Source organism: Lepus europaeus, chromosome 10 (genome assembly GCF_033115175.1).
Source record: "Lepus europaeus isolate LE1 chromosome 10, mLepTim1.pri, whole genome shotgun sequence".
NCBI lineage: Eukaryota > Metazoa > Chordata > Mammalia > Lagomorpha > Leporidae > Lepus > Lepus europaeus.
Window position 1 is genome coordinate 37,762,075 of NC_084836.1, and position 20,957 is coordinate 37,783,031.

The following is a 20,957-nucleotide window of genomic DNA, read 5'->3' on the forward strand; positions in this document are numbered from 1 at the left end:
GGTGCAGTATGTTAATCCTCTGCCTGTGGTTCCGGCATCCCATACGGGCACTGGTTCTAGTTCCGGCTGTTCCTCTTCCAATTCAGTTCTCTGCTATAGCCTGGAAAAGCAGTAGAAGATGACCTAAATGCTTGGGCCCCTGCACCCACATGGGAGAATCGGAGGAGGCTCCTGGCTCCTGGCTTTGGATTGGCACAGCTCCAGCCATTGCGGCCATTTGGAGAGTGAACCAGTGGATGGAAGACTTCTCTCTGTCTCTCCCTCTGTGTCTGTAACTACCTCTCAAACAAATAAATAAAATCTTAAAAAAAAATATGAAGCAAATACATTTTTTGCATACATTAAGAAAACTACATTGAAACAAAGAATGATGTAAGGCACTTGACAGTCTTAAGTACACTTCTTAGAAAGTTCTACCCACAAGCAGTGAATGCAAGCTAGTAAATAGACAGCAAAGTAAAAAAACTTAGGAAAAATCAGGAAATGTCCCCAAATCAGAAGGGTCAGTGCACTAAGGTAATATCATCTGAACTGAGCAGTATAGCAAAGAATGATGCTGGTTTACTCTCTTGTAGCCCCAATCTGAACTAGATTGGATCCCAACAGGAAATTCTCAGAGGACTGCAGGGGCTGTATCACTGCCTTCAAAATGAATCTCAAATTGGTGTGCTACAGGCAAGATCGCAAGCGATTTTAAAATACTGTATTATTGCTCTAAATAACAGAATTTCAAGAGGAAAAGTAATTTTAAAATTACATGGTGAATGGAGATAATAAAATGCAAAATGTATGAGTTTGTACAGTATCAATAATTATCATGCTAATGTTTTCATTACACAACCAGAAAGTCATTTCAACCTTAATTATTTTCTCCATGTATATGAATATGGACAATATCATTTCATCTTAACCACTACAGTGAACATGCCTTGAATTCATCTTTGGAAAACATTCAGATTATTCAAAAACAAAGGAAATAGGGATATGTGGTATTCAGTACCAATACCACAAACCACCAAAGATTACTTGCAAAGCTCAAAGAGATTAAGTCAACTGATAAAGTAAAACAGAAAGTATCTCAAAATATCCCAGACCTTGCGGTCTTTGCTGGTGGTCTGTTTTAAAAGTTAGATATCGACTGTTTTATCCCAAGGAAAGAGAAGGGAAGAGCAGAAAAAAAAATTAACCACATTTCTTTCTTATGTAAACTTCAAGCTCCAATTCACAGAACCTGAAGCATTTTAAGACTGCTTCCTCTGCCATTCTAGGCCACTTGAGAAAAAACTGTGCGCTGACACTTCAGTAATCTGTCCTGTCAAAACCTGACTGCCAGCTGACGCACTGTGGATCCAACCCAGTTCCTGTTTCCTACACTTAACATTTGGAGAGAAATGTTTTATAACGAAAACGTATGCCTCAATTGTCTCCCCCAAAGACAAATGTTTGTATTGTATTGTAATATCCCATTGTGTTTTGCACAAAGGAACTGAATCAGGAGACTTATTAAACTGACAAAGTGAGCAGGCATCATGGCACAGGCAGTTAAGCCACCACTTTTTATGAGAGGGATGGTTTGAGTGCCGGCTACTCTGCCTCTGATCTAGCTCCCTGGTAATGCATGCCTGAAGGCAGCAGATCATGTCCACAACTGCTGGCCTGGGCCCTTGCCACCCAAGAGAAAGACCTGGATGGAGCTCTAGGTTTTTGACTTGAGCCTTGCCCAGCCCTGGCTGTTGTAGGCATTTGGAAAATGCTCTCTCTCCCTTTCCCGTCTCCCACACTCACCCACCTTACAAACAGGTGAAAACATTTTTTTCAAAAGATGACAGAATGAATGTTCACAGTGGCAACCAAATTACAAGTGAAAACTGGAATCCTTAAGTACAGAATACAATGATGTCTTTAATATAGTTCCGCCCTCAAGAAGGTGTTTAATTTAAAAGAAGTTTGCTTTTCATTGATTTGAGAGGCAGAGACAGTGTTCATTCACTGGCTCATTCCCTTGATGCCTAAAACAACTGGGGTTGAGCCAGGCTGAATCAAGGAACCTAGAATTCCATGCAGATCTCCCATGTGGGTGACAAGCACACAAGCACTTGACCACTGACTTCTGCCTCCCAGAATGCACAAGCTGGGTCAGAAGCAGTGTAGTTGGGATCCAGGTCAGGTACTCCCATTGTGGGGAACCTCCGCATCTGCATAGCTTGCAGCAATCGGTCGACCACAAGGCCCACGAAAACAGCCAGGTGAAACAGATGAAACAGAATGGACTCTGCATAAACAACTCGGAGGAACCCGGTGAAACAGATGAAGTTGAGGCAGGACGGACTCTGCATAAACAACTAGGAAGAACCAGGTGAAACAGATGAACTTTCGACCTCAGACTATACGCGTCCTTTCATCTGATTGGACGATACCAGCGTGAACTGCACGTGAAGAGAGCCGCTATTGGCTGTGGAGCGGATGCTCCACGGGACTTGAGGTATAAAGGGACATTGGTAATTGGGCTTGGAGCTCCTCCTTCTCTTTTCTTCCCCCACTCTTTCCTTCTGCCCCAAGTAAAAGTTCCTTGAGAACCGAGAAACAGTGACAGTGTCGTGATTGCGTTCGACCATTGCTGGTGAGGGTCCGACACCCATGACAAGTGGAATCACCATTGAAGTACCTCAATGCTAGCTCCTGTTTAATTTGTTTCTATTTAAACACATCTACCTATGGTTTCTTCACTGGAAACATTATTTTTGAGAATCAAACCTTTACTAAGTGTGATCATTGTTTCATTTGCAGGAAGCACATAATGGAAATTCCCACTAAATCCTTTCAAATAGTACTGTTCGCATTTTAAAAATTACAAATAGGAGCAGCACTGTGGTGTAGGGGATAAAGCCACCACCTCTGACGCTGGCATCCTATATGGACACCAAGTTGATGTCCCAGCTGCTCCACTTGTGATCCATCTCCCTGCAAATGGCCTAGGAAAAGCAGTAAAGGACATCTCAATTGTCTGAGCCCCTGCCACACATGTGGGAAACCTTGAAGAAGCTCTTGGCTCCTGGCTTCCACCTGGTCCAGTGCTGACCACTGAGGCCATTTGAGAGTGAACCAGAAGGTCAAAGACCTTTCTTTCTGTCACTCCCTCTCTTTCTCTGAAGGCCTTTCAAATAAATAAATCTTTATTTAATAATTACAAATAAATTCAGCACTGATATACTAAGCTAAAAATACCAGATTTCTACTTAAAAATGGGGCTCATACTTTGACAACATAGATTCACAAAAACTCTTCCTTAGATCCAACCATTTTTCAACAACTTCGAGATTTAATACCTAAGGTTTTTTATAATTCCTTGAGACTCACCTAGAATTTCCTTTGAAATACATGAACATCAGTAATAGGCGCAGGCACATCAGACTACAAATAAAAAAAATCATCTTGTTTGTCTTCTCAAAAATCTTCTTTATCTGTGGCATTATCTGTAACCTTGTATTACAGGAAGAAACATAGCTTACCCTTCTCTGCTTTATACGGGTCAAGTGCTTGTCAAGTGATTTTCACACAGTAAGTGCTGTTATATACTCTTGTGCTTACTTTAACAGGTGGTTCCTCTTTTTCAGAAGGAGAGTTAAAAATTTTAAATCTCAGTTATCATCTAAAGAAAGCAACTTTAACAGAGCCAATCATTCTTTATGAGATGCCAGATTGGAAGATAGTTCTTAGGCTATCCCTCCTTGTACAAAAATCAGAGTGCTAGATAAATACTAGAGTAAGTTTAAATGAATGTATAAATTGATGGAGAAGAAAAGGCAATCTTGAAGTCTAGATTGCAAGAAAATAGGAGGAATATGGAAAGATATGCAAGCTATGAGGATGGCATTCAGAAGGCAGACGTTTGGCATGTCAATTAAAATGCTGGGGGGGCCGGCGCTGTGGCACAGTGGGTTAACACCCTGGCCTGAGGCGCCGGCATCCCATATGGGCACGGGTTCTAGTCCTGGCTGCTCCTCTTCCAATCCAGCTCTCTGCTATAGCCTGGGGTAGCAGTGGAAGATGGCCCAAGTCCTTGGGCTCCTGTACCCACATGGGAGGCTCGGAGGAAGCTCCTGGCTTCAGATCGGTGCAGTTCCAGCCATTGCAGCGATCTGGGGAGTGAACCAACGGGTGGAAGACCTCTCTCTCTGTCTCTACCTCTCTAACTCAGTCTTTCAAATAGATAAATCTTTTTTTAAAAAAAATTAATTTGTTAGTTAAGATGCCATGTCCTAGATCAGAATGCCCAGGTTCAAGGCCTAGCTCCAGTTCCTGACTCTATCTTCCTGCTAATGCAGACCCTGAGGCAGCAGGTTATGGCTCAGGTAGTTAGGTCCCCGGCACTCATGTAGGAGAACAAATAGCATAGTCATAATATGTTCTTTAAAGCAAACTGACAGTTAATAAATCAACCCTTTTTACAACCAATTTAATTTCAAATCAGTAATTTAAAATGTCTTTCTGCATACCCAAAACGTGGCCATATATGGTGTCAGGCCTTTTTTTTTTGCATTTATGTGCTCACTGAACTGATTTGGTTATCTATAATAATTTTTATTAGTCTGTGACTATGACTTTTTTTTTTTTTTGGAAAGGCAGAGTGGACAGCGAGAGAGAGAGAGAGACAGAGACAGAGAGAAAGGTCTTCCTTTGCCGTTGGTTCACCCTCCAATGGCCGCTGCGGCCGGTGCACCGCGCTGATCCGATGGCAGGAGCCAGGTGCTTCTCCTGGTCTCCCATGCGGGTGCAGGGCCCAAGTGCTTGGGCCATCCTCCACTGCACTCCCGGGCCATAGCAGAGAGCTGGCCTGGAAGAGGGGCAACCGGGACAGAATCCGGCGCCCCGACCGGGACTAGAACCCGGTGTGCCGGTGCCAGAAGGTGGAGGATTAGCCTAGTGAGCTGCGGCGCCGGCCTGTGACTATGACTTTAATAAGTCAGTTTGCAAGTTATTGGTTTTGGGGAGGTGAAGTGAGAAATTTGAAGTGTTAGCTGATCACCCAAGTGGAAAAAAATCCTCATAGAAAATGAGGTAACAGATGGACAGGCACTGTGGCTCAGTAGGTTAATTCTCTGGCTGCAGTGCCGGCATCCCATTTGGGTTCTGGTTCTAGTCCCCGCTGCTCCTCTTCCCATCCAGCTCTCTGCTATGGCCTGGGAAAGCAGTGGAAGATGGTCCAAGTTCTTGGGCCCCTGCACTCATGTGGGAGACCCAGAAGAAGCTCCTGGCTCCTGGTTTTAGATCGGCATAGCTCCAGCCATTGCAGACATCTGGGGAGTGAACCAGTGGATGGAAGACCTTTCTCTCTCTGTCTGTAACTCTATCTCTCAAAAATAATAAGTAAAATCTTTTTAAAAAGTGAGGTAATGGAGAACACAACAGAAAACCAATGACATAGTTATGGATGCCCCTCCCCCAAGCATCTAGTAGGCAGTGTTCTATACACAACCGAAAAGGGAACACAAAGGCACATTTCGGACAAAACCTTGGAGAATGCATCTGTCTAGGGAGGCAGCAAAACCAGAGGAAAGCTGTGGCAAGTCAGAGAAAGTCAAGGTTGTGCAGTGCCCTGAAGGCCACAGAAGCAAAGATCAAAGGCACCAAATAACACGGATGGCTAAAGACACATGGGGATTTGATGAGGCTAGTAGCCAGCAAGAAGAGTGCTCACACATTTAACGGCTTTGTGATGACTTCCGAAATGTTTTTTCAAGGAAATACAAATCAGTATGGCTTATAAAATGTTTTGTTTGGAAATGAAAAAAAGCCTTTCAAATATAGTAAGACTTTACCATTAAGGCAGTCAGCACCGAAAATTTCCACTTTGCTAAGCACAAAAATGCAAAGCGTCATGGTGAAATCAGCAAACTACAGTCATCAACGATGTCTAGTAGTTTTCTGACATTATCAACCACATAATGAGATAGGACTTGTGGCTTACATAGTCCAAATCAGCTATCATTTCTCCACAATCCAGATCTCAACCATAAATTAGCTGCACAGCCACTATGACAGGCTTCACCTATCATCACTTGCCTCCAATCAGCTAATGACTGGCAGCTGTCTACGAAGCCGTTCCTAAAGGCAGCCGTTTTAATGTACAATGCTTCACGGAGCTTAACAAATCATGTTCTGTTAATGCACACAGTAGACGACAGCACAGCAACATTTGCAAAGGCTTTCAGAGGAAGAAAAAAACAAACTCAGTCTGTAATCTCAGAAAACTTAGGAAAGACTGGCTTTAAGGGGTTTCTAATCTTTTGCTAGGTTCAAGCACTGTAATAGAGTAAGAAAAACCAGCCTTAAGGAAGCCTTACTGCCAGTCTCATAAATGCCAAGGAAGTAACCATAGCCAGAATTATTCAGTGTGTTACAAATAGAAAAAACGGAAAGCACCTGGATTGAGAGAGTTTTGACCGTATCAGAATAGAAGCCTACGTCCCAGACAGCAATCATGGAATCCAAAACTAACTGCACTCCCAATTCTATGTCCCTTGTCAGAAAACATTCCTCAGTGCCTGCCCTACTCACAGCATATTTCACACTTTTGCCTTATTTCACGCATATACATTCTCTCTAAGCAGACTGCAGACTCCTAAGGAGAAGGACCAGGACTGTAACATTTATTCTTTGATGCATCCCTAACTTAAGGCCTTTTCTCTATCTGCACTGTGCTCACTGCTGCATAACACAACTTAAAAATGTAAAAAGCCCTGCCTTCTTGCATCCTAATTCCAGTGTGTGCAGACAATACAATCAGTTGATAAACACACAGATATAGACAACATAGCCCCTCAAACAGTGGTGAGTGCTAGGAGAAAAATGAAGCCGGGAGAGAGGATGGGGAATGCCTGATAAGAGAGGCAGAGGGAGGCTGAATTTTAATGGGATAGCCAATTTTACAGAAAGCACACCTTACTGTTTATGCCACATTTGAACAAAGACTCAAAAAGAAATGTGGTCAATCACAGCCGGAATACCCAGGGAAGCATACTCCAGGAAGGCAAGCCGACAAGGGCAAAAGCAATACAGCAGGGACTTAAGTAGCATACAGGAGGCAGCACAACAAAGGGGCTAGGGGGGGCTGAACTGCACTAGGTAAGGAAAGGCCGACAGTTACAAAAAGGGATTTCAAAAGGTTATGGCAAATATAATTAAAAGTTATATTGGAGGGGGGGGGGCAGCACCGTGGCGTAATGGATAAAGCTGCTGCCTGCAGTGCCAGCATCCCATAAAGGCACCAGTTTGAGTCCCAGCTGCTGTACTTCTAATCCAGCTCTCTGCTGTGGCCTGAGAAAGCAGTGGAAGATGGTCCAAGTCTTTGGGCCCCTGAACCATCATGGGAGACCTGGAAGAAGCTCCTGGCTCCTGGCTTCAGACCATCTAAGCTCTGGCTGTTGCAGCCATCTGGGGAGTGGACCAGCAGATGGAAGACCTCTCTTTCTCTCTGCCTCTGACTCTAACTCTACATTTCAAATAAATCAGTCTTCACAAAAAATTTTTTAAAATAAATTTAAAAAGTTAAACTGGGATAGATGTTTGGTGCAGAAGTTCAAGTCTTCTTAAACTTAGGGCCTGGTTCCACTGAGAGGTACTCTGCTGACCCGGTTTCCAGCTAATGTGCATGCTGGAAGGCAACGGGTGATGGCTCAAGTACTTGGGTCCCTGTTACCCACTGGGAGACATGGATTGAGTCCCAGGTTCCTGTTTTCAGGCTGGCCCAGCTCAGGCTACTGTAGGCATTTGTGGAGCGAACAAGCACATGGCAGATCTCCCTCTGTCTCTCTGCTTCTGTTTCTTTTTCAAATACAGTAAAAATACATGGTAAAGGTAAATTTGATGCAGAAGTCTCTAGAACCATGCATACAAGGGGTTTTCAAAAAGCTAACCAAAATCTATTATGAAAAAACTAGGCAAGAATTTCAAAATTTTTGCACCAAAATAAAACTATTTTTTAAGTTTCCTCAAACTCTATTTTTCCTCAAACTCTTGACAGTACCCACAGATAGAGTCTTGTCTGTGGTTATGTGCTCTTCCTTTCAGAGAAACTGGGAGCCAGTGGAAGACCGGGGGCAGCGGAACGACTTCTGTTTCCCAAGAGCCATCAGGACAACTGGTAAAGCACAAACATGGAAGCAGGGGTTCAGCTCAGAGACTAAGAGTTTGGAAGATATCACCCTCATCCTTAAAATAAAACGCTAAACACACTGAAGCCCGCGGTGTTTTACAAAACCATCAGTGTGAACCAGGAGCCAGAGCCAATGACTACCCTGAAATCTGGAAAAGGTGGGAGGTCAAAGTCGCAGAAGGGGTGAGCTTATCTGGAGCAGGAGCTGTTGGAGCCAAGCAGTGAGCAGGTAGCTGTGACCAGCTGCTGCAGACTTGGTGAGGACTAACTTGAGAATGGCACACCACGGAGGATGACAATGTCAGGGATCCCCGCCCCTGTAGGTCTTACATCTCAGAGGCACCACCTGTGAAGAGACAAGAACGCTGCCTCCTGATTCTAGGCAGGAGTCAACCATACTCAGAGTATGTATACTCAGAGTATACTCAAGTATACTCAGAGCTCTCATTTTTCCCTAACAAAAGCCTGCTCTCCAGGGGAAAGGCCTCTCGAAAGCCACATCCCAAAGCTGTGGCGAAGGACCTTCCTTTCACTCCAGCTCCCTCTCGTCTTCCTGTCTCTACTGTGGTAAGACAATACAAAAATCAAAACCAAAAAAGGGAGGGGGCTGGCATTGTGGTGCAGCAGGTAAAGATGCTGCCTGCAATGTGAACATCCCATGTGTCGGTTTGTGTCTCGGCTGCTCCACTTACAACCCAGCTCCCTGCTAATGGCCCAGGGAAAGCATCGAAAGATTCTTGAGTCCCTGTTAACCACATGGGAGGCCTGAAAGAAGCTCTTGGCTCCTGGCTTTGGTCTGGCCCTGCCCTAGCCATTGTCGCCATCTGGGGAGTGAACTAGTAGGTGGAAGAGCTCACTATGCCTCTCCCTCTCTAACTTTGATTTTCAAATAAACAAATCTTAAAAAAGCAAAGCAACACCTTATAAATGCTCATGCAAATAAAACCTGATATTTAATCATAAAATAGAACACTTTCCTTCCTCCACATACCTTACCACCACACCAATGGGGCTCCAGTGAAATACTGGGTGACAACTGAAAGAGATGTAATTCAACTTCTATTCAAAGTAACATAAAAGCTCACACTACCATCTATTTACCCGAGTTCTTATTACACAATAGATCAAGCCTAACTTGAAATAAGAAACTGTAAGTTAAGCAAGAAGGTAACAAAACAGAAGTGGAGAGATCAGAATCTTAACACAATTCCAGAGGTAAGGTGGTTGCTTGGGTCTTGACATTATCAGTGGAGGTGGCGAAATGTGGTCAAGTTTTGAATGTATTGGCATTTCTGGAGACAGAGCAGACAGGATTTGTTGATGGAATGGATGTGGGGTGGGAAAGCCAACGAGGCAGCATGGATAACTGTTAGAGCCTGGCACTCTACCTGAGTTCAGGAGCCCAAGTACTTGGGCCATCTTCCGTTGCATTCCCAGGAGCATTATCAGGAAGCTGAATCAGAAGTAGAGCAGCAGGTACTCAAACTGGCACTCATATGGGATGTTGCCACATTGCCAACCCCTGGAATTCAATTTTTGCCTCAAAGAACTTACCAATAACACTGGTCATTCATACATTCATTCAATGATATTTTATGTTGCCTAAATTCTGTAAGCACTTTCCAAATATTTGGGAGGAGACAGGAAATGTGTGGGAAACCAAGGACATGCTTAACAGTAGCTTTACTGAGTGATTCAATGATTGAAAAAAGAGAACATTTTCATTGTGTGATGCAACTATCTTATTCAGAATCACAGCTGGCAGCAAGAATAGTAGCTGGTGCTGAAAAATACGTAAGAGCTTACAAAATGTTTTCATGCCCTGTTGGTTGGAGACTGCCATACACCCTGGTATTAGTTCAGTATCTGCCTCTCCGTATTCCAAATTAACGTAATTCAGCTGGGTACTTGGCTCCCCAGGATGAAGATAACATTTCCCAGCCTTTCTTGCTGATAGGTGTGGCCAGTGGTCTGGGAGCAAACATGGCATGTACAATTCCTGAGATATGCTGTTCAAGAGAGTAGGTCCACCCATCTTCTGCCCTTTCTCCCCCTGTTGCTGGCAGCTGAAGTACCGATGTGGTAATGAGCCATCTTGGACCAGATGACCAGGGTAACACCCTGGGATGGCAAGGGAACAAAAGAGAAGGCGCACAGATCCTGAAAACCCACGGCGCCATCTTATCAGCCCTGTGCTGTACATACTTAGATTGTTACATGAAAGAATACAGCTTCTATCTTATTTAAACCTCTGCTATCTTGAGTCTTTGTAACAGCTTAGCCTGAAACTTATCCAATAAATTTAATAAATCCTTACAACAACCCTGATATGCAAATAACATTCTGGGGACTTTTGCTTGAACTCCATCCCATGTATTTACCTTAAACACCAGGAAAAAAAACTGACAACCTAGCCTGATTCTATATACCAATACCTACCAGTGAAGAGCAACTAGCCAAAAAGCTCTCCACAAAATTCATTTCAACAATTTGGACAGCAAGACTTAGGTCAGGCATTAGAAACAAGGCAGTACTCACCACCTAGGAAAGCCACATGGTAAATTCGGAGAAAATTGAGGAATTATATGCTATGCATTAGCTCAACTTTAATGCTTCTACTTCCCATTAGAGTCCCTGCAATCTATTAAGCATTTTAAGTACCAACAATTAGTTCCCTGGCTTAAACAAATGTGTAGTTTCTCACTGAACTCTTGACTTAATTTGTGCTAATCAGAAAAGGATGTTAAATTTGCTTCCAGGGTTATCTAGATATTTGAATATATATCCTGCTACATAGTAGCAGGGAGCTTTCATCCATTCAGAACAGTTTCATACTTTCAGTATTTGAAACCTCATACAAAACTGTGTTACAAAGATTAGAAAAATGCCAGTTCAAATGCTGAAACATACAACCGCAATTTAAAGAATAACCTTATGAAGAACAAGACTATTTGGCATTATGTACTGTGATACATGGGTGCACTAAAAATGTACATTTATCTTCATTCAATTGTTCTCTCGCTCCCATCACCACTTAATTTGCCTAAACCAGAGTAATCCATTGTAACTGCCTTTTACAATTCACTTCTATTCACTTTTGTTTTAAAGGCAACTACTTTGTACTCTGGCTGTTCATTCTGAGGTTTGCCAAAATAAGTTTCTGAATCAAAAGCAATAATGGAAGGTATAATCAACCTTCTCATTGTGTATTCAAAAGTGTATTTTCCAAGTGATTGAAGACCCCTTAAAATAAGAATGTGCTAACTGCTGACATCTCCCAAAGCTGACATCTCCCAAAGCTTAGCCCCAGAGAAGCTCGGGGCAACTCACACCTGCATGCGTATACACTGACATCTAGGGACACAATTCCAAGGTCCCGAAATACACTTACCTCCGAAACTTTTAAAGGCAGCAATGTAAATATGTTGGATTTCCTTGGGAAATGCTTGGAAAACAGAAGAGCTGAAGTATATTGAATTGGGGTACCTGACTCTTACCATATGAGGAAAAAGAAGTCCTACCTGGTGTACGAAAATGTGGAAACCAAGCATTGCTCTGAGTTCATGGGCTAGTCAAGATCTGAACACAACAGGAGTTCTAATTCTACTGGATAAACATAATTAGGAACACATGCAAAAAAGTATTTCCCTATTCTAAGTAGGGGATACTGGATTTATCTCTAAATGGGTTTCACTGTAACTCAGTAACTTTAAAAATTAGTAAAGTGCAAGAAGTGTGTAAAAAGAACTTCTTCCTTAATGTTGCATTTTAAAGCAGAAAGTGAGGCTGAAATTCTAAAGTGTCCAGGCAAAAGCATAAAATATTACCTTTAGCTGGGTTGACTTTTATCCCTGACCTATACAGCATTTCCTCGTTCTGCCAGTCTCCATTCCTGATCGCAGTCTTGAGTCCATAGAACACAATTAACATAGCCGTTGCATAAAAAATCAAGCTCTTGAGAAACCGCTTTTGGACTTTGACATAAAGGGCTCTGGCACCCACTGTAATCAGGAGGCAGAAGCCCATACTAGGAATATATAATACTCGCTCTGCAATTACAAAGCCGACATAGAAAAACAAGTTCGTGGCAGGAACAAAGGGTATTATTAACAAAGATAAAGACAGGACAACAATGTTCTCCGTGGAAGGAAGTTGTGTTCTCTGAGATGCATTATTTTTAATGCCATTTTCTACTTTGGATGCAAAGCTGGGCTTAAGCTCTGAGTTCCGGTACTCCGTGTCTGAATGGCAGCTATGCCCATTTGCATTCTGCCTGCCATTTGTTACGGCTTTCCCATTGCATTCTCTTTCCACGCTTGGGCTCTTCAATCCATAGTAGGCCAGGATGAGGAGTCCGGTATAGAAGGCCACTGTGTGTAGGTTTCTCCAATCACAAGTTGTTTTGAGCAGAGGCACAGCATCCATCGACCAATCAAAGCTGAGGGTATCCGGACACAGCAACAACCAGAGATTCTTGGTTGGCAAGTAGAAGAAGGTAAGCGTGCGAGCCAGGAGGCTCTCGGAATCCGCGGCAGGGTTGTCCGAGTTGGAAAAGCTCGGTGGTTTGTTTCCCATCCAGTATAGCCGGGCACCCAACAGGGAGCTCCCCCAAAACGTTAACAAGCTAATGCTGAGGAAAAGAGACAAGTTCTTCCTCTGAAACCAGAAAAAGAGGGGGGGGAAAGACCATTAACAAAACTGCACAAGAACATTTCCAGGAGCATGTAAAGATGCAATATGTACTCTTTCAAATTGTTAAAATCAGACTGCACTCTCTCAAACAACATGACTTCATTTCCATCCCCTTTTCAAACATGCTTAGGGAGACAGGAACCTCAAAAAAAGGGAAGAGAGAATGTAGAATGCTACTTTGCGAGTAACTTTCAAGTAACACCTTTTCTATTTTTTTTCTCTAAAATACCAATAGCCAATGCAGCAAAATGGGTTTAATATATTTCCCTGTCACAATTAGCATCAGGTCAAAATGAGACCCCCAACTACAAGTACTTGGCACTCCATATAAGATCAATAGGCACCTAATAACCATCTTTCATTTTACAACTTAAACTTGAGGAGGAAATAGAGCAGTTAATGTTAAAAAAAAATAGGTTTGACAGGACGCTCAGTTTCAAGCAAGGGCATTTAGCTACATCTCTACCAGTCCCCATTTCGTCACCTAGAATCTCTTTGAAGAATTGATAAATCAGGTTGCCTCCTTTTGCATCATAGTCACTGACATTAGTGGCAACTAACATTTAATAACATTCCTCATGAATCCCAATATTTTCACATTGGCAAAATCTTTTAAAAACAAATGGATTTAAGAATAGATTTACTTATTTCAAGATAAAGACAGCAAATTGTGAGAGTCAAGTTAATGGGTATACATGTTAGTGAAAGGTTTCTGGTAAACTCTTTCACCCGAAGAACTTAGTGACTAGCAAACCAAGTCCCGCAGAGACACTGACAGTAAGGACAGGTTCCATGTCCCAACCTTAATGATCCACCAGTGACACCATCTCTTATGGCCACTGTGGAGCACTGTATAGAACTGTCTTAACTCCAGGAAACTCAGAGTGGTGCTTCAGATCTCACAAAAACATGCGCCAAGAGATTAGTTTGAAAGAAACCCACAAAGAGCAACACTCTTAAGCACATATAACTTCTATCAGAATGGTCTCCATGGTGGCCGGTACTGTGCTGTAGTAGGTTAAGCAGCCACCTGAGGCACCGGCATCCCAGTTGGGCATGGGTTAGAGTCTCAGCTGTGCCTCTTCTGATCCAGCTCTCTGCTAACAGCCTGGGTAAACAGAGGAAGATAGCACAAGTGCTTGGGCTTCCAATCAGCTCCTCTCCAGCTGTTGTAGCCATTTGGGGAGTGAACCGGTGGACGGAAGACCTTTCTCTGTCTCTCCCTCTGCTGTCTGTAACTCTACCTCTCCAACAAATAAATAAATAAATAATTCTTTTACAAACAAAAGTATTGGCTTCCTACCCCACTCGACCAAATCAAGCAGCTCCTCCTCCCACTTTGTCACCTTGGGGATCGGTCAGACCACGTAATTGGTTTATTTTTCATAGCTTCTTTCTTTCCCTCCAGACTGCATCCCTTACCAAGTCTTCTCACTCCCACTTCACAACATATCCTGAATCTGCCCATTTTTCTCCATCGCTTCCATCATCAGCCTAGTCCAAAATGTCAACACCAGGCTCACCACAATAAGCTCCTCCAGACTGCTGTTGCTGTCCTTCTTACCACAGGTTATTTGATTCTCAAATTTTGAACTCACTAATGAGCTACTATGATAAAAATCTTGCAAGTTTTCTTATATAAAACAAAAAAAAATCTAATTTCCTGAGGACTTTCCACACTTTGGTGACAATGTCCATTTTTACTTTTCAAAGTCATTTTGAAAATGTTTTTAAACAAATTAAAGAGAAGCAATTCTGTGTCTAAAAAGAAGGCACAGGAAGTTAGTTAAAAATTCAGTATAAGAAAAATAAGAAACAGCAAGAAAGGCAAAATTACAGACAACTTTAAGATTTGGGATTGTTCTTTATTACCAGATGAAAGTAATGTTACATTCACAGCATTAACTGCCTCAGTGTTTTAAAAATATCTGTGCCAAACTTTTGTTTAACATTAATTCATGTAACGCTGTGTGGCATCTTTCATGGTCAAAGGGATGTAATGTTCAGCTATCACCAATCTTTAAATATTAGGCCTGTGCTGGCCAAATAATAGGGTTCAAAGCCTCATTATTACCTAAGAATAATTTTTTCAAATCATTCCATTGCTCTTCTGAAATTCTACCCAGCAAAGTTCCAAAATTTCCTGATTTTGGAGACAAAAACCACAGCAACTCACTGTAGAAGTTGCAATTAGTCCATGATCAATCATATAACTGCAGACTCGGGTTGTACAACGGAGCAGCACACCATTTGGCAAAGGTAAATTAGACGAGAATCACAGATGAAGAAAACAGACCTTGGAAAACAATTCAATCTTGATTTTGTACCAAAAGCCCCTTTCAACATTGTAGCCAATCTACTACACTACCTTGTGGTGGGAGGGGTGGGAGGTGGAGTGGCTGAGTGAAGGTATTACACAAATGCTATAACCAGACATAAACAAAGACTAATGGGCAAGAAAGCATGGGAAAGGGGGAAATTATCCATAAAATTACCTAATTTGGGGTTGATGTTGGGTTTGGTGGGTAAATGTCACTGCCTGTGGTACTAGCATCCCACATGGGTACTAGTTCATAGTCTTGGCTCTCCTACTTCCAATCCAGCTTCCTGCCTGAGAAAGCAGCAGATGATGGCCAAAGTGCCTGGGCCCCTGCCACCCATGTGGGGAAGACCTAGAAGAAGCTCCTGGCTTCTGTCTGGCCCAGCTCTGGCTGTTGCGGCCATCTGGGGAGTGAGCCAGTGGATGGAAGATCTCTGTCTCTTCCTTTCTCTTTCCAGCTATGACTTTCAAAATAAATAATTTTTTAAAACATTGCAAAATTCTATTTTATTTGTAAAATAAAATAGACATGGTATGAGGCAAGATGACTTTAAACATTAAGTTTAATAAAAGAATCTTTAAGTTGATGAAATTTTACTATCAAAAATTAAGATTAAAGATGTGATCTTATTATACCAAGCTGACAAAGTATTTAAATACTAGAAACTACAAAGTCAAGGTGTAAATAATGAAAACTATTTCACATTAAATACTACACAGGTCTGTACTGACAAAATGCCACAAAATATTAAGGTAAAAACACTAGCAGTAGGCCGGCGCCGTGGCTCAACAGGCTAATCCTCCGCCTTGCGGCGCCGGCACACCGGGTTCTAGTCCCGGTCGGGGCACTGATCCTGTCCCGGTTGCCCCTCTTCCAGGCCAGCTCTCTGCTGTGGCCAGGGAGTGCAGTGGAGGATGGCCCAAGTGTTTGGGCTCTGCACCCCATGGGAGACCAGGAGAAGCACCTGGCTCCTGCCATCGGAACAGCGCGGTGCGCCGGCCGCAGCGCGCTACTGCGGCGGCCATTGGAGGGTGAACCAACGGCAAAGGAAGACCTTTCTCTCTGTCTCTCTCTCTCTCACTGTCCACTCTGCCTGTCAAAAAAATAATAAAAAAAAAATTAAAAAAATAAAAAAAAAACACTAGCAGTAATTTATGTAGTACTTTACTATTTTAAAGTTATTTATTTATTTGAAACACAGAGTGACAGAGAGAGAAACAAGGTGATCTGTCATCTGATAGTTCACTTGCCCAATGCCTGGCAATAGCCTAGACTAAGCCAGCCAGGGCCAAGAGCCAAGAGCCCATCTGGACCTCCCACTTACTTGGTTCCAGGACTGGAACTATAATCTGCTTCTTCCCAGGTGCATCAGCAGGATGCTGGATCTGAAGTAAAGCCAAGACTGCATCCTAGGCACTCCGATATGGGACGAAGGCATTACAAGAGGCAGTTTAGCCTGCTGTGCCACAATGCCCATCCTGGTACTTTACATTCTAAAATACTTTGACATATTCTTTCCTATTTTTTTTTAAATGACATAATTAGGTTCAACAAATACTACAGCATTCTGGGTGTGGGCAGTTGGTCTAGGGGTTAAGATGCTATTGGAACAGATACATCCCATATCTGAATGCCTAGATTCGAGTCCCAGCTCTGCTCCCAATGCCAGCTTCCTGCTAATGTGCAACCTAAGAAGCTGCAGATAGTGGCTCAAGTACATGGGTCCCTCCCACCAACTCAGGCTTCTGCCTGACCCAGCCGTTGTGGACAAACAGGGAATGAACCAACAGGTGGGAATTCTTCCTATCTCTGTCTCTGCCTGTATCCCTGCATGTCAGTGTCTCTTTGTCTCTCAAGTGAAATATATATATATATATATATTTTTTTTTTTTAAAGTTATAATGAAGTTCTGAAGTGAGATGGTCTCACATGCTCATTCTTCCTTGGAGTTTGTAAAAGCTAAATCAGTGACACCACATCAAAGGGACGCTGAATCCATTGGTAAAGTTCATGTCAAAATGTTTTAATTTTTAAGGCCTTGTGAGTCACTACCACTTTTTAAGTATCAGCTTAAGTTTGAAACTGCAATCTTCTTCTCTTTAATGCCTTTAATCTTAAAAATAAGATTCTGAAAACACCAGGTCTCCTTTCTAATCCCATTCACTGATGCTCAGGAGATGGTCTCAAAAACAAGGTAAAGGCAACGAGAGCATGGAAAAGGTTTGAATTTCTAATGTAGTTCAAAAAGCTCTGGTTTAAGAATTAAATCAAACCAGCAATTTTCTATTGAGTTATGACTAGGAATGAAATAAGCATCTAATTTGCCCTCACATTTCTTTGTCTTTAGCTTGATGTACCAAGCTGATCCAACACTGGTATTTCTGCTTTGTGTAGATAAATCATGAGTACCCCAGTGCATTGACACAATGTTAAAATGAGGGGGGGGGGAGATAAGAAGTCAAAGTACTGGAAATTTAAACACGACGTGAGTAAAAACTTTGATGGGAAGCTTTAACAAAGCATTGCAATTGAGTAACTTCAGCATCAATTCCTTCCACACAGAATTAAGGCTGCAATATGTGGAAGGGGTTGGTCTACGCACTGGATGTAAAACTGTCATAAGGAACGTGAGGGGCCCTGTGTTCTTGGAGCATCCCATATTCTACTCCATCTAGAAAAAACAATTCTCAGAGAAGACTGGCAGTGCCATGGCTGGTGCTGTGGCACAGTGGGCTAAGCCTCCTCCGTCTGCGGCGCCGGAATCCCATATGGGCGCCAGTTCAAGTCCTGGCTGATTCTCTTCTGATCCAGCTCTCTGCTGTGGCCTGGGAAAGCAGTGGAAGATGGCCCACGTGCTTGGGCTCCTGCACCCATGCGGGAGACCTGGAAGAAGCTCCTGCCTGGCTCCTGGCTTTGGGTCGACTCAGCTCTGGCCGTTGAGGCCATCTGGGGAGTGAACCAGTGAAGACCTGTCTCTCTGTCTCTCCCTCTCTCTGCCTGTAACTCTACCTCTCAAATAAATAAATAAAATCTTAAAAGAAAAAAAGGGAAGTGCAATAAAAGATGGTTTTCAAACCTGTATGTCAGTAACCACTGTGAGCTTTAAAAAAAATGTTCATGCTGTGGTTTAAGCAAAGTCTCAGTAGGTGATTCCAGCAGCAAAGGTTGAGAATCATCGCCTATTGACGCAATTGTAATTTCTAATACCGACACTATGGATGCTGTTGGACTCTTGCACCAGGTTTAAAGACACAGCTTCCTTATCCTAAATGAATAAACCATAATGAAACAAACAATGCTTTCTCTCAGGTTCTGGGACAAATTCAATTCTCAGTATAATAAATGAGCATCATGAAGGCCAGACTATAAGGCGTTCAGACCTTTATAATAAGTACAATTCAGGCTTGAGATAGTCAAGCCTTATTGCACAACACCAAAGGCAGATCTGTCCCCAGAATTTAAAAAAAAAAAAAAATCTCTAAATGAATCACAAAGGACAAAACAACCCCATATTCCATACACATTCACTATTTATAAAGTTTCCCCAGCATTAAAAAATATGTTTCCACATCCCAAGACAATCCATCTGCAATTAAATAACTATGATCTTTATCTTCATCTTGCTAATAAATCCCTCGAGTTCACGAGAAAATTAAATAAAAACACAATGCACACCAGCTGGAGTACAGAATTACAATATTATCCAAAAGCCCTCTTGTAGGTCTGAGCTATAAAAACTGACACATCTCAAATCCTCAGAGGGTGACACAGAGCCTGACTCAAAGTATGTATGTCTTTAATTATACTATTTGTAGTATAAATATTCTAAATATTAATTATAAATATTTTAATTATACTATTTTTGAGGAGTTTCTGGACTTAACAGATATAGAAAAACTACAGAGTAGAAATCAGCCAGAAATATAAGATGCATGGCCAACAAGCTTTATTCTGACATTTTGACACAGCTATCGTTTAAAAAGCATATAATGTGAAACTTATCATAAAACGTCACAATTTTCTCTCTGCATCACCTGAAGTTGAGGGAGGAGCTAATGTGAAGACTCTACCATTTAATTAGTATCGATAGCATTACAGAAGGCCTGCACTGAATTATTTTCTTCTATGGAAGCAGGACTAAAAAAATGAAACAAAATTCAACTACGACAGCACCCCTCTCTATTATTTAAGGAAAACAGCCATTGATGAGGGCAGCTTCAATATCATCTGCTGATCTCAGATTTTCTGGGACACAAATGAAATTGAAAAGGAATATTTTATTCTCAATGAAAGAAAAATGTAAACATTCTGCCTTAGAGTATTAAAACCATCAAGAGACTCACTTTTTGGCAAACTAATGAGAATAAATTACTTACTCATAAGGCTCATTTAATTCCAAATTAAGCCCTTGGCAATGATAGTTGCTATAATAATAAAGTAGATAAAAATCAGGATCTGAAAGCTGTATGACTAAGAGAAAAAGGCTATCCAGACCTAACAAAAATCCAGCATCCTCTATTGTGTATCTACCATTCATTTTAAAGTCCCAAGGTTTCTTTATTTTAATAATATAGGATTTCTCTCACCTCCTCTCCTTCCCAAAACAGTTCATTAGATACGCACCCCAGCCATGAACATAAAAGCTTAATTTTCTGAACATATGACAAGGAATGTGTCTAAAATTATGCTTAGGAATGCTTTCTAGAATGTACAGGTGTGATTAATCAAAGTTTTGCCATCATCACATTGTCAGAGTAATTCTGTTTTTCTTTAAAATTAAAATGAGTTTCCTAGGGTCAGCGCTGTGGTGCAGTGGGTTAAAGCCCTGGCCTAAAGTGCCGGCATCCCATATGGACGCTGGTACTAGTCCTGGCTGCTCCACATCTGATCCAGCTCTCTGCTATGGCCAGCGAAAGCAGTATTAGATGGCCCAAGTGCTTGGGCCCCTGCACCCACGTGGGAGACCCAGAAGAAGCTCCTGGCTCCTGACTTCGGATCAGTGCAGCTCTGGCCATTGTGGCCATCTTGGAGAGTGAACCAGCGGATGGAAGACCTCTCTATTTTTCTGCCACTGCCTCTCTAACTGTGTCTTTCAAATAAATAAATAAATCTTTAAAAAATAAAAAGAATAGTTACTACTCCATTCTCTGTGGTATGTGCACATATTTTTCAGTTGAAGATGAAAACCCATCTTCCATAATTTGTGTACCTGTTACTCTGCATTTGCTTTTCATGAGTTGTAGATGAAGGTGCAGCTTCAGCCGTTTTGGCCATCTGGGGAGTCAACCATCAGAATGGAAGATCTCTGTCTTTACCTCTCTCTGTAACTCTTTCAAATAAATCTTTTTAAAAAATGAGTTTCCTTATTAATTTTACCCACTAAAGAAGATTAGAAAAAATTTTCCATACCTACTAACGGACCAGGTAAAATAATTTTAATGCTTTATATTTCTAAAATAAAGGTGTGGGAGGTGCTGCGCTTAGCGAGTGAAGCTTCCACCTACAGTGCCGGCATCCCATATGGGCGCCGGTTCGAGCCACAGATGCTCCACTTCTGATCCAGCTTTCTGCTATGGCCGGGTAAAGCAGAAGATGACCCACCAAGTCCTTGAACACCTGCACCCGTGTGGGAAACTCGGAAGAAGCTCCTCGTTTCGGATCTGTGCAGCTCTGGCTGTTGTGGCCATCTAGAAATTGAACCAGTAGATGGAACTCCGCCCCCCCCCCCCCCCCCGCCCAAACACACACACACACACCTCTGCCTCTCTGTAATTCTTTTCAAATAAATA

The 20,957-nt window shown here is 42.2% G+C and overlaps 1 protein-coding gene across 1 annotated transcript in view; it reads right to left on the reverse strand.

The window, feature by feature from the left end:
- Nucleotides 1–20,957, reverse strand: part of TMTC2 (transmembrane O-mannosyltransferase targeting cadherins 2) — a 431,967-nt gene that overhangs the window by 215,777 nt on the left and 195,233 nt on the right. Inside the window, exon 3 of the mRNA XM_062203152.1 lies at nucleotides 11,983–12,811. Within this exon, the coding sequence (XP_062059136.1) occupies nucleotides 11,983–12,811 (829 nt within the window). The remainder of the gene's footprint in view (nucleotides 1–11,982; nucleotides 12,812–20,957) is intronic.